At 42.7% G+C, this 13,799-nt stretch overlaps 1 protein-coding gene across 3 annotated transcripts in view; it reads right to left on the bottom strand.

Moving 5' to 3' along the window:
• Positions 1 to 13,799, bottom strand: part of PRMT7 (protein arginine methyltransferase 7) — a 48,381-nt gene that overhangs the window by 34,103 nt on the left and 479 nt on the right. For all 3 annotated transcript variants that reach the window (XM_032854112.1, XM_032854109.1, XM_032854111.1), the window contains exons 2-3: positions 9,033 to 9,212; positions 5,600 to 5,636 (exon numbers count right to left, since the gene is read on the bottom strand). In XM_032854112.1, coding sequence (XP_032710003.1) covers positions 5,600 to 5,636; positions 9,033 to 9,127 — 132 coding nt within the window. In that variant the 5' untranslated portion in view covers positions 9,128 to 9,212. The remainder of the gene's footprint in view (positions 1 to 5,599; positions 5,637 to 9,032; positions 9,213 to 13,799) is intronic.

Below are 13,799 nucleotides of genomic sequence, written 5' to 3' on the forward strand. Positions count from 1 at the left end.
TTTTTAATTTTTTAAAAAGATTTTATTTATTCATTTGACAGACAGAGATGACAAGTAGGCAGAGAGGCAGGCAGAGAGAGAGGGGGAAGCAGGCTCCCCAAGGAGCAGAGAGCCCGATGCAGGGCTCGATCACAGGACCCTGAGACCATGACCTGAGCCGAAAGCAGAGGCTTAACCCACTGAGCCACCCAGGTGCCCCACTTGCAAGTCTTTTTAAATGCACTAATGAACTGGCAAGTTAGTACGAAACATTAAGAGGCCAAACACCTAGAAGTGGATTCCTCCCAACTGAGATTTAAGATGACTGCCCGCCCGGGGGACACCTTGATCACAGACTGCCAGGGACCCAGAGCCAGGGGTCACAGCAAAGCTGAGCCCAGATTCCAAACCCACAGAAATAGTGAGATAATAACTCTCTTCAGCCACTAAATTTTGGGATAATTTGTTGTGCGACAGTACACAACTAACAGAAGACTAGTATCAAAAGGACAGTATTCTCTGACCTAAGTGCAGTCAAATTAGAAATCTCAGTAACAAAAATATAACTAAAGAAAAAGAGATTTTTGAACACTGAGAAATTCTAAAATCACAGGTAAAACACTAAATCTAAAGAGAATTAGAAAATATCTAGAACTGAATTTTTAAAAATTACATATCAAAACTCACGCGATAGCTAAAAGCAGTATTTGGAGAGAAGTATATTAGAAAAGACAAACGGTAAGGTAAGCACCTCAAAAAATTAGAACAAGGACTGCAACATAACTGCCAAATAAGCAGATGAATAAAAATAATAAAACACAAAAATTAATGAACTAGGGAAATAGACATTTTATAGGATTTTTAACAAAAGTTATTTCAAAAATCTACTAAAACTGATGAACCTCTGCTAAGTCCAAAAAAAGGGGGAGGGGGAAGTAACCAAAAACTAGGAATAAGGCAGGGAGTGGCAAGGTAGAATATGGTATAGGTATAGATGCTGCAGATATTAGAGAAACTAAAGATTATGAACAACTTTTAAAAATGAATTTTTAGGGGCACCTGGGTGGCTCAGTGATTGGGCCTCTGCCTTTGGCTCAGGTCATGATCTCAGGGTCCTGGGATTGAGCCCCGCATCGGGCTCTCTGCTCGGTGGGGAGCCTGCTTCCCCCTCTTTCTCTGCCTGCCTCTCTGCCTACTTGTGATCTCTCTCTCTCTCTGTCAAATAAATAAATAAATAATAAAAAATAAATAAAAATAAAAATGAATTTTTAGGGGCACCTGGGTGGCTCAGTGGGTTAAAGCCTCTGTGTTCGGCTCAGGTCATGATCCCAGGATCCTGAGATTGAGCCCTGAGTCAGGCTCTCTGCTCAGCGAGGAGCCTGCTTCTGCCTCTCTCTGCCTGCCTCTCTGCCTACTTGTCATCTCTGTCAAATAAATAAATAAAATATTTTTTAAAAAAAGAATTTTGGGGGCGCCTGGGTGGCTCAGTGGGTTAAAGACTCTGCCTTCGGCTCAGGTCATGATCCCAGGGTCCTGGGATCGAGCCCCGCATCGGGCTCTCTGCTCAGCGGGGAGCCTGTTTCCTCCCTTCTCTCTCTCTGCCTGCCTCTCTGCCTACTTGTGATCTCTCTGTCTGCCAAATGAATAAATAAAATCTTTTTTAAAAAATTAAAAAAATAAAAAAATTTAAAAAAAGGAATTTTTAAAAAATCAGACAAAGTGGACTTTATACTAGAAATTTGATACACACAAAAGCAAGAGAAAAATGAAATAAGGTCTAGAAAGAAAATTGTTATTCACACATGAATGTCTGTGGAAAGTCAAATTACCTACAGATAATTACTATGAGGAAGATTAAAGAATTTCAAATCAATAAATAAAATTCAACTGAGGGCCGCCTGGGTGGCTTAGTCGATAAGCATCTGCCTTCAGCTCAGGTCATGATCCCAGAGTCCTGGGATTGAGCCCCACATTGGACTCCCTGCTTGGCGGGGAGCCTGCTTCTCCCTCTCCCACTCCCCCTGCTTGTGTTCCCTCTCTCGCTGTGTGTCTCTCTGTCAAATAAATAAATAAAATCTTTAAAAAAATAGATAAATAAAAAAAAATAGATAAATAAAAATAAAAATCAACTGAAATTTTATGTATCAGCAACAGCCTTTAAAACCTTGGAAAAGGGAAGGATTTCTTAAACAAGAAACAAAAAGTACCAGCCAATAAAGGACATATAAAATAAATTTGACATTAAATTTAAGTACTCCCACTTACCAGATGAAAAAACCACCCCACAAAGACACCTACTACACATGTAACGGACAAGTGATTAGCACCCAAAATATACAAAGAAGTCCTATAAATTACCAAGTCACGAAAGAGGAAACATGAAAAGCCAAATGAACAAATAAAAAAACCTCAAACTCAGTAGTAACCAGAGGAATGCAAATTAAAACTACACTGACAGACTAGTTCATACCTACCAGAGTGACAAGAATATAAAAACTGGTTAATACCAAATACTGGCAAGATTGTGAAACAAGAAATATCATTCATGGGTATGAGAATGTAGAGTGGCATAACCGCTCTGGGAGAGAATCGGACACCACCTACTAAAGCTGAACAAACTCAACAGGCAGCAGCTCCAGTTCTAGGTGTACACAATCTAGAGAAAAGTGTGCATATACACTGGAGTACAGGTCCTGGAATAGTCTAGCAGCACTACTTACAACAGCAAAAAGCTAGAAACAACCCCAAAGTCTACCAACAGAACAGTAAGTAATGATATCTTTATACAACAAAATCTACAGCAGTGAAAATGAATGAACTATAGCTACATGCAAAATGGATGAATCTCAAAAATAATGATGAGCAGGGGCGTCTGGGTGGCTCAGATGGCTAAGCGTCTATCTTTGGCTCAGGTTAATGATCCTAGGGTCCTAGGATGGAGCCCCGCATCGGGTTCCCTACTTGACAGGAAGCCTGCTTCTTCCTCTCCCTCTACTGCTCCCCCTGCTTGTGCTCTCTCACTCTCTCTGTCAAATAAATAAATAAAATATTTTAAAAGAATTTTAAAAAAAATTTTTTTAAATGGTAAGCGGGGTGCCTGGGTGACTCAGAGATTAAGCCCCTGCCTTCAGCTCAGGTCATGATCTCAGGGTCCTGGGATCGAGTCCCTCATGGGCTCTCTGCTCAGCAGGGAGCCTGCTTTCCCTTCTCTCTCTGCCTGTCTCTCTGTCTACTTGTGATCTCTCTCTCTCTGTCAAATAAATAAAAAATCTTAAAAAAAAAAAAAAACTTTAAAAAAGGTCTATAAAAATGGTGAGCAAAGGGACGCCTGGGTGGGCCTCTGCCTTTGGCTAAGGCCATGATCCTGGGATCCTGGGATCGAGCCCTGCATCAGGCTCTCTGCTCAGTGGAGAGTCTACTTTTCCCTCTCCCCCTGCCCCTCCTCCTGGCTTGTGCACTGACACACATGCTCTGTCTCTCTCAAATAAAATCTAAAAAAAAAAAGAAAAGAAACATACCTGTGTTCACAACCCTAGACTACACCAAAGAAGGTATTCTGATGACAAGTAACCACATGAAAAGATGTTTGACATCATTAATTATTAGAAAAAATGGAAATTAAAACCCATTTAACATATGGACCCAGCAATTCCACATACACATATATAGCTCAAAAAAACGACAATGTGTCCACACAAAGACCTGCATGTGAATGTTTACAAATAGGACTACTACTATTAGCCAAAACTGAAAAGAATCCAAATATTCATCAACTGGTAAATGATAAACAAGATAGGGTAAATCTATATAATGGAGTATCACTTAGCAATAAAAAGGGATGAATACTAATATATAGTCAACATGAATGAACCTCAAAAACATGATGAAGGAAAATAGACACGTAAGACTATCTCTTATATCATTTCATTTATACGAAATTTCTAGGAAAGGCAAAGGCAAAACTGCAGTGACAGAAAGCAGATCAGTGGTTGCCTAGGGCTGAGAGCAGGCACCAGGAGTGACTGCAAACAGGCAAGAGATAATTTTATGGGATAATGGAAGTGTTCTAAAATAATAACAAAATGTAAGGCACCAAGCAAAAGTACAGAAAAATTAGTTTACCTTGGCTCTGCCACTACCCAGAAAATTCTGACTCTATTTCCTGATAAGGAGAAGTTGTGGGGAGGGCCAGGTAGCAGAAGTTAAAGAAGTAAGTAATAGTCAGGAACATTCCTCCAAGGGGTTTGGATTTTACCTTGACAGCAATGAGAGGCCACTAGGGATGGTGCTAAACAGGGCTCTCAGGGTTTCAAGCAGAGGAGTAAAATAGATTGGCATTTCAGGAAGACCCCTCGGGCTGCTAGGTAGAGAAAGAAAAAGAAAAAAATCTTTCCGGCCTGCCTGACTGAATGGATGGCAATGCCCTTTGTCCAAATCCCCTGGAAGTTGAGGCAAAAAAGGTCCACTGCGCAGATGACATAAAATCAGGCTCACAGACCCAAGAAACCAAGACCATGAAGCTAGTGCAAATTAGTCAAAACCAGGAACGATGTTTGCTCCACATTCTGTAATTCCGCAATAGCTCAGCAAAGGCATGCAGATATTTGATGAAGATCAGGGAACCACCTAGCCCTCTCTGGTGTAGCCTACAAACTTAATGATGCTTACGGAGATTGCGCTGTCATGATGGTGCCAGAATTCCTCGGGCTGAGCAACTAACCAGGGCTGGATGAAGCACACACCACCACCAACACAGCCTCATGACCAGGCCACCATGGGCCCTGAACCCTCGCCTGCACTGCACTGCTTAGTCCCTAAGCATGGCCCTGCACCCTTCGCCTTCAAGGCTCCCCATTTCTTTTTTTTTTTTAATTTATTTATTTATTTGACAGAAATTACAAGCAGACAGAGAGGCAGGCAGAGAGAGAGGAAGGGAAGCAGGCTCCCCACTGAGCAGAGAGCCTGATGTGGGGCTCAATCCCAGGACCCTGGAATCATGACCTGAGCCGAAGGCAGAGGCTTTAACCCACTGAGCCACCCAGGCACCCCAAGGCTCCCCATTTCTGAGCCATCCAGATGAGAATGACTAGTCCAGCCCTCTTTCCTACAGACCAGAAAAGCCTGTGTTGCTAGCCATCCTAAGTCCAGAACTATGACATAATTCAAACAAGAAAACTCAGATAAAACAAAAATGAAAAAAGAAAAAAGAAAAAGCTGAAATGTCACCAAGCAATGGAAGTCAAATGTGCTCTACAAAACAGTCTGCAGTGGCCTCTAGAAATGTGATTTTAAAATTACAGACTATCCAAGGTAAACCTGTGTAATTAGAGAATTTTTAGCTAGAAGAGATCAGCTAGTATATCCCACTCCTTTTAAATCCTAATAAGATATCAGAGGTCTCATGTCTTCTCCAAGGTCCCACACCAGTAAACAGTAGAACTGGAAGCAGAGCCAGTCTCCTGACTGATCTCCTGAACACTGCGCCCTAACACCTCTCTACATTATTCTACCATTAGGCCCCTGGAGGGAATTTGGCGGGCGGGGGGGTAGGGGGGGGGGGGGGGGTAGGATTTTAACCTTGTGACACCACAGCAAGATAACGGTTCTCTTTTATACTTACTCTGTCTTTGTCATGCAGCATATCAGCATAGGATGATCTAAAAAATAAACAAAACAAGTCAGAAACCTCTCTACCAATAATGATATCCAGCAACTATGAGAGCATTCACATATGTGAAACATTCCTAAATCAGACAGATTTTATTTTTATTACTGAACAGTAAGTGACACCCAATGTTACACCAGTTTCAGGTATACAACAGAGGGATTTGACAATTCCTTTTTTTTTCTTTTTTTTTTTAAAGATTTTATTTATTTATTTGAGAGAGAGACAGTGAGAGAGAGCATGAGCGAGGAGAAGGTCAGAGAGGGAAGCAGACTCCCCGTGGAGCTGGGAGCCCGATGCGGGACTCGATCCCGGGACTCCGGGATCATGACCTGAGCCGAAGGCAGTCGTCCAACCAACTGAGCCACCCAGGCGCCCCGGGATCTGACAATTCTACAGTCCATGCTCACTAGAGTACGTGTAGTCGCCATGTAAGGTTAGTACAATATTATTAACTATTTTACTTTACTGTACTTTACATCCCTAATCCAGGCCCATTTTAAACTATTTTATGTTTTTAAGATAGGGAGTGACTGAGAGAGAGCATGAGCACAGGGAAGCAGAGAGGCAGACTCCCCGGCTGAGCAGGGAGCCCAACATGGGACCCTGGGATCCTGACCTGAGCTGAAGCCAGACGCTTAACCGGCTGAGCCATCCAGGTGCCCCTCAAACTATTTGAATAGCGTTACAAACTATCATTCTCCAGTGCTGCAGGAAAAAAAAATCTTAGAGAAAGACGTTTATTTTCACCAAAGAACCCCAGACCTACAAATGCTCTGGTAGTCAGCCCCGTCACAGTAACAGCATAGCCACCAGCACACGGATCATGTTATGCAGCACACATCTGTCTTCCTCCTGAACTCAGACTCGATCTAATACTTCAGTTAATCTTGCATACATCCGCACACTGGGATAATCACAGATGCAACACTGCAGAGAGGAGACAGGAGAAGTATACACCTGCCATGGAAGTGAGGGGTATCGTGCCCAGCACTCTCCCTCACATCATCAGGGAGAACGAAGAGTGCACCAAACTATAGGCTGTTAAAGGGAGGAGAGTTGCTCTTCTGTATTCTGCCACAATAATTCACAAACTTGGAAAATCTCTGGCAGGGTCAGGATAAACCTCCAGAACTCAGCAGTCCCAGCCCCAAAATGCCTTCGGAGTTCCAGGTAAGAGCTCAGGCGCTCACTGAACAGAGGACCTCCCACTTCAGGTCAACATCAGGATCACTGGAGCGTTTTTTGGTTTTGTTTTTGTTTTAAAGTAGGTTCCATGCCCAACCAACAGGGGGCTTGAACTCATGACCCTGAGATCAAGAGTCACATGTCCTACTGACTGAGCCAATCAAGCAGTCTGGAGAGCTTATTTTAAATGCAGGTTCGCAGGATACATGCAAACAGATCCTGAACCAGAAACGGGGCTGGAGTTTGGAAACATGCGCTTTAACTGGTGCCCCAGGCATGGTGTGACAGAGGCAGTTCATACTCTACACTTTGAAGAGCACTGTACTGAAAAAATAGTGTTGGTTTTGTTTTTTAAGGGCACACCAAGACTTTTACACATGAACCCACTCACAAATGCATAGCTGAAATCTGATTCTGCCTTTCTCTGCCTTTCAAGAGGCATTTTTGGTCCTCATCTTCCCAGCCTCACCACCCACTCTCCCCACCACTCCCCATTCATCCCTCTCCCAAAGCACTATTAGCCCATTCCACTGCCAACATCCAGGATTTCTCTCTCCAGCTGGACACTCCCTCTTGCTCTTGCTCTTTCCCACTTTCTGTCCATTCCCTCCTCATTCTTCTGCTTCCTCTATTCCAGGATCCTTCTTCAGCCCTCCACCTTTCTCACTCCATACCCCCTCTGAAAGCCTGCAATATTTTCCAGTTTCGATTCTAACGGCAAACTGGCCCCAGACCCATGTTTATCCACCCACTGGCATCTCTACCTGAATGTCCAAACCCAGATACCTAATCTCCCTCACCTTCCTCTTCCCAGCGACACCCATTCCTCCTGTGTTCTCTCTCGGAACAACAGCTCCACCCACCCAGAAATCTCGAATGCTTCTTGAATTTTCTCTCTCATTCCTTCACTGCATCCAATGAGTTACCAAACCCAAGTTCCCTCAAAGCTGTCTCCTCCTCTCCCACCTCTACCATCTCACCTGTGGGGTTTGTGATGGCACCCAAATCGTTTCCGCTCCCTCCAACCCAATTTCCACACTGCTCTCAGTTAATAATCTGTTTGCTCCCTGTTTAACATCTCAATTACTCAGGAAATAATGTTCTTTATCTTAGAAAGAAGGTAATGATTTTGATCCCCTATTCTGCACCACATACTGTATTTCATTCATCCATCAAACCCTAAAATAAAGATATTATATGAGGACATGTACATTATTATATACATTGAGCCATATATTACCATACTGAGGCTCAAGGAAGTTAAGCAGCTTGACCAAAGTCAGATCTGAGATGCAGCAGGGCGCAGACTTACTCTCATTCTCCTCTTTCTGCATTTTGCCACCACCCTTCACAACACGACCCTGCCTACCTTCTTCAGTACCCTCTCTCACCATAGCCCTGCTTTTGTACCCCATTCCAGCCCCTTTGAACTGCTTCCAAACCTCCTAAACCAGTTCATCTGGAAGGTTACACATAATCCCTGCTGCTCAGAAAGCAATTTCTTTCCTATATTCGGGAAATCACCCAAATATCACTCCCAGCCCAGCTGTTCTTGCTGCTTCCATGCACTCTTGTGCCTGTATCCACTAGTCTTTCTCTCACTGTCATATTTTTTTCTATGCCTGTCTCTTGCACAAATTGCATGTCCCCTGAGGATGGGAACCCTATCTTTTTCATTTTGGTATTCAGTCCTAGCATGGTGCTAGCATGCTGTATGAACTTCATAACTGCTAAAGAACAGTAACTCACTTACATAGTTTTAAAGATCCCATCTAAGAAAAAAAAAAACACACACATACATTTTCCTGCTTTTTCCATTCAAGAGGATTTAACCATATTAACATATGTTAACATGTATCACCATTTCGGTAGCACAAGTAAATGATTACATATCATGAACTCTTCAACTACTACTACTCCTTCCACGACTGAACCTTGGGTCCTCTTTGCTCCACCAGAGAGACCCCCTCTGAGACGCCAGTAAGGCTGTTACATGATATCTCACTCTCCAAACAGAAAGGACTTTGCCTAACCCCCACACAAAGCTACCTGGCTAAGCAAACCTGCTCGTGACCAACATCTGCCCTGATCAGAAGCACTCAGTAATGCCTAGTCCACATTCAGACTGCATTCCAGGGCTCCCACTTGGTGATCAAGTGCCCCACCAAGCTGCGAACAATCATGAACACAACCTTGTTACCTTGCAATCTCCTGGTGGTAATCGTAGTGCTCATCCTCCTCCAGCCACTCCACAGATCCTGTGGTTGGATTGGCCCGCCCGCAGAAGACTTTCATGGTGCCAATCAGCTCCTCAGTTTTAGCACAGAAAAGCAGCCTTACTTGTGGACACTTCTTGTGGACAGGTCTAATCGTCAGAATTCTATTCATATCATAATGCCCAAAATGTAGAGAAGAAAATTTTAAAGTCAAATAAAAGGGAAAAAATTCAAGAAATACACAAAAGTGTCAAAGCCACTGAAAATATGACATCAAAAACTACAACACATAAATTCATAAAGCTATCTGGAAAACTTTAGCAGTCCTCAATGATTCCAATAGGGGTCAGATGAGCCTAACAGGTACATCTGGGTGCGGCCTCAAAATAAAGGCAGGTGAGAAGAGAAATAAAGCAGAGGGAACAGGAGGCTAACAGGAAAGGACGAACAAAGAGACTGGGGTGGTGGTAAAAGAGTGCCGCCAATCCTGCCTCAGTATATCAAACACTTAGTTTAAGGAAAAATATAAGGAGCAATTCCAACAAACTAGGAAAACCTTCATCTAACCAAATAAATCATAGCAAGCAAACATAGATAATCCCAGAAATACGCTAAGTCAAAAAATAAGCAAATCACAGAAGACATACTGTGTGATTACATTTATGTAATTTTATAATTATGCAAAACAAGAACAATATATTCTTCAGGGATAGCACTAAAAAGAATAGCAAGGAACGAGGACAGTGATTATCCTTAAAAGGGAAGGGAAGGGACGCCTGGGTGGCTCAGTGGGTTAAGCCTCTGCCTTCGGCTTAGGTCATGATCTCAGGGTCCTGGGATCAAGCCCCGCATGGGCTCTCTGCTCAGCGGGGAGCCTGCTCCCCCTGCCCCGCCTACTTCTGCTCTCTGCCAAATAAATAAATAATCTTTAAAATAAATAAATAAATAAGTAAATAATAAAAAGGAAGGGAAAAGGCTGGGATCGAGGAGGGCCACACAGAGGAGTTCAAAATAGCATTGTTTCTTCTATAAATGCGTGGTAGGATTAAAGAGGTTCATGATACTGTCATTCTTTATGCCTTACCGTTTTTTGTTGTTGTTGTTGTTTTTTTGCCTTACCGTTTTTTAATAATGATTACTTCTTAACTACTCAATATTTAATTTGAAAAGCAATTTAAAAAAATTCTTCATCGGGGGTGCCTGCCTGGCTGTCTTTACACTGCAACTCTGGATCTCAGGGTATTGAGCTGAAGCTCCACGATGGGTATAAAGATTAAAGAAATTTTTTTTTAAATTTAAGGTTTTATTTATTTATTAGAGAGAGACAGACAAGCAGAAAGGCAGAAGGAGAAGGAAAAACAAACTCCCTACTGAGCTGGGAGTTTGATGCGGGGCTTGATGCCAGGATCCTGGGATCATGACCTGAGCTGAAGATAGCTGCTTAACCAACTGAGCCACCCAGGTGTCCCTAAAGAAATAAAAATTTTAAAAAAAATTTTCATCTAAAAAATATCCTTCAAATAAATGTTGGCAGATTCACGTCTTAAACCCTTTTTCCGCAGAGATCTATTTCTGACAGAGAAACACCACCACTCAAAGTCTGAAGGCACCTCTCAGTCAGTATGGGCTCTTCCAGCACCCTGCCTCTTACCTTCAGAAACATCAAGTGTTCCACACTTCCCTCCATTTCCCGTTAAACACTGATCTATCTTTAGGAAACCTTAGAAAGAATGACTACTTTGTAGATCACTAAAATGTCCCTAAGGCGCTTTACTGGCCAGAATTATGGCCTTTCTTTTGAAGTTATCTAGACTAACTTAACACTGAATTCTTTTTATTATTATTATTTTTATTTATTTATTTGACAGAGACACAGCGAGAGAATCAACACAAGCAGGGGATATCGGGGAGGGAGAAGCAGGCTTCCTACTGAGCAGGGAGCCCAATGTGGGGCCCGATCACAGCACCCTGGGATCATGACCTGAGCAGAAGGCAGATGCCCAACAACTGAGCCACCCAGGTGCCCCTCTTTTTTTTTTTTTTATTTTTAAATATATTATTTACTTAGAAAGAGAGCCCTGCACAGGGGGACGGGTAAGGGGAGAGGGAGAGAGAATCTCAAACAGACCCAACACTGAGCTCGGAGTCTGACACAGGGGTTCAATCTCATGACCCTGAGATCATGACCCGAGCTGAAATCAAGAGTCTGACACTTAAATCAACTGAGCCACTCAGACACCCGAAACACTGAATTCTTAACAAAAGAGGATGGGGAAAAATCTTTTCTGAAAAGACTCAGGCAGTCAGCGGTCTGATTCAAGTAGTCAATTTATCCTTTGGTGAAACTCTACTTCTAAAATCTCAGGGTATCCATCCTCTCATCTAGTGGCTCTCAAACTTTGTGGCAAGCTCAGTAAGAAATGGCTTACATCAAGATACAATACACACACATAAACATAAGCTTTCAATAAACAGTATTTAGTCTTCCTGTCAGCAAGGCCCTCTGATATATTCTACTCTACTTCATTTTTCTTTTAAACATTTTTTTTAATAAGTTATTTTTTTTTAAAGATTTTATTTATTTATTTATTTATTTGACAGACAGAAATCACAAGTAGGCAGAGAGGCAGGCAGAGAGAGAGGAGGAAGCAAGCTCCCTGCTGAGCAGAGAGCCTGATGCAGGACTCAATCCCAGGACCCTGACTGAGCTCATGACCTGAGCCAAAGGCAGAGGCTTTAACCCACTGAGCCACCCAGGCGCCCCTAAACATTTTCTTTTTTAAAACTGATCATGATCTGGGGTGCCTGGGTCACTTGGTTAAGTGTCAACCTTCAGGTCAGGTCACGATCCCAGGGTCCTGGGATCAAGCCCTGTATCAGGCTCCCTGCTCAACAGAGAGCCTGTTTCTCCCTCCGCCCTGCTTGTGCTCTCTGTTGCTATCTCTGTTGCCAGTTCTGTCTTTCACTCAAATAAATAAATAAAACCTTTAGTGGTGCCTGGGTGGCTCCATGGGTTAAGTCTCTGCCTTCGGCTCAGGTCATGATCTCAGGGTCATGGGATCGAGAGCCCCACATCGGGCTTGCTGCTCAGCAAGGAGCCTGCCTCTCCAACCCCATCTCTGCCTGCTGCTCCGCCTACTTATGATCTCTCTCTCTCTCTGTTAAATAAATAAAATCTTTTTAAAAATAAAAATAAATAAATAAATAAAACCTTTTTAAAAAATTGAACATGATCCACTAAACTGATTTCGTAATTGGTGGGTTGCAACCTATAGGTTAAAAAGCTTTGCTGGGGCACCTGGGTGGCTCAATCAATTGAGCGGCTGCCTTCAGCTCAGGTCATGATCCCAGGATTCTGGGATGGGGCCCTGTGTCGGGCTCCCTGCTCAGCAGAGAGCCTGGATCTCCCTGTCCCTCTGCCTGCTGCTCTGCCTACTTGTGCTCTCTATCTCTCTGTTGAATGGATGAATAAAATCTTTTCAAAAAAATTAAAAATAAATAAATAAAAAGCTTTGCTAGAATCAGCTGTGAACATCTTCTATGCTAATTAAAAAAAAAAAAAGAAGAGTACAACTATCAGAATCCATAATGTGCTTTAGAAACTGTCCAAAAAATGCTGCATTAGAGAGAAATGGTCACATTTGGCTGAACGCTCAGGGAAGACTGAAAAGATGGCTAGGATTTAGGCAGGCATGGGAGGGAGAGGGCACTTAATAGATGAGAAAGACTCAGTCAGGCACAGTGAATAAACCAGAGTAGCTGAAATAAAACTGAACAAGGAGTCAAACATGTCAGTGGGGTACATGCTGTAGAGAGTCCTGAAACCCTTATCCTGTGGGCCACATGGGATCAATTCTGAAGCCATTGAAAGGTTAACAGTGTAGTATTCCTCGGAATACTGTAAAGCCTGAAGGACTACAGTTTTTTTTTCAATACCATAGAGAAGTTACTGGTTTTATATAAATGTAAATAAATGCTTACAGATGGGAAGCATGTCCTGTAACCTCTCTGGGTGAGAACCACACATCTTCTATAGAGAAATCCCCTCATTTATTATCACAACTGTCTTTCTCCCAAAAGGAGCCACACTCCAGATTCAAGAGATATTTTGACAGAGCCCCCCTTCTCCAAAACCTGTGAACTCGTATGATGGTTTATAAGGAGGGAATGAAAACCACCCTGCCAAGCCCTGAGTGAGTTACCAGTCAGGTTTCAGAGCAGGTATTTGGTTCATTCATTCAAATTTTAGTAAAATTCACATAATGCCAAACACCGCATTAGGGACTGGAGGACTCCCATAACCAAAAAACCAAGACCTTTGCCTCCAAGAGATTAGATTTTAATGAGGGAGAGACAGTATAAACAACCACAGACTATGTGGGTGCAAGAAAGGAAATCTGAAGGATGCTATTAAAAAAGAATAACAAGGCTATGGAAAGACTGAGGAAGGTGACATTTAAGTTGAGACATGCAAGATAAGTTAACAGTGATGGAAGAGTAGTGCTTCTGCCTCTGGAAACTTTACCCCTACTTTTCCCCTAACCCTATTTCCCTATGGGAATAAAGAACTAAGAACATAAGCAAAAACTGACAAAAGCTTGGGTGACTGAAACACTTTGAGCTTAAGTAAAATAGAGTACCAGTGGGCTTCTGCAAATCACACTGGGCCAACTGGCTTCTGAAAGGTGTCTGGATTTTGTTCGACATGCACCACGCGCCACTCAAAAGTTTTAAGCACAAAAATATCCACG

The sequence above is a fragment of the Lontra canadensis genome, unplaced genomic scaffold, assembly GCF_010015895.1.
Source record: "Lontra canadensis isolate GAN:19392208 unplaced genomic scaffold, GSC_riverotter_1.0 scaffold8, whole genome shotgun sequence".
Lineage (NCBI taxonomy): Eukaryota > Metazoa > Chordata > Mammalia > Carnivora > Mustelidae > Lontra > Lontra canadensis.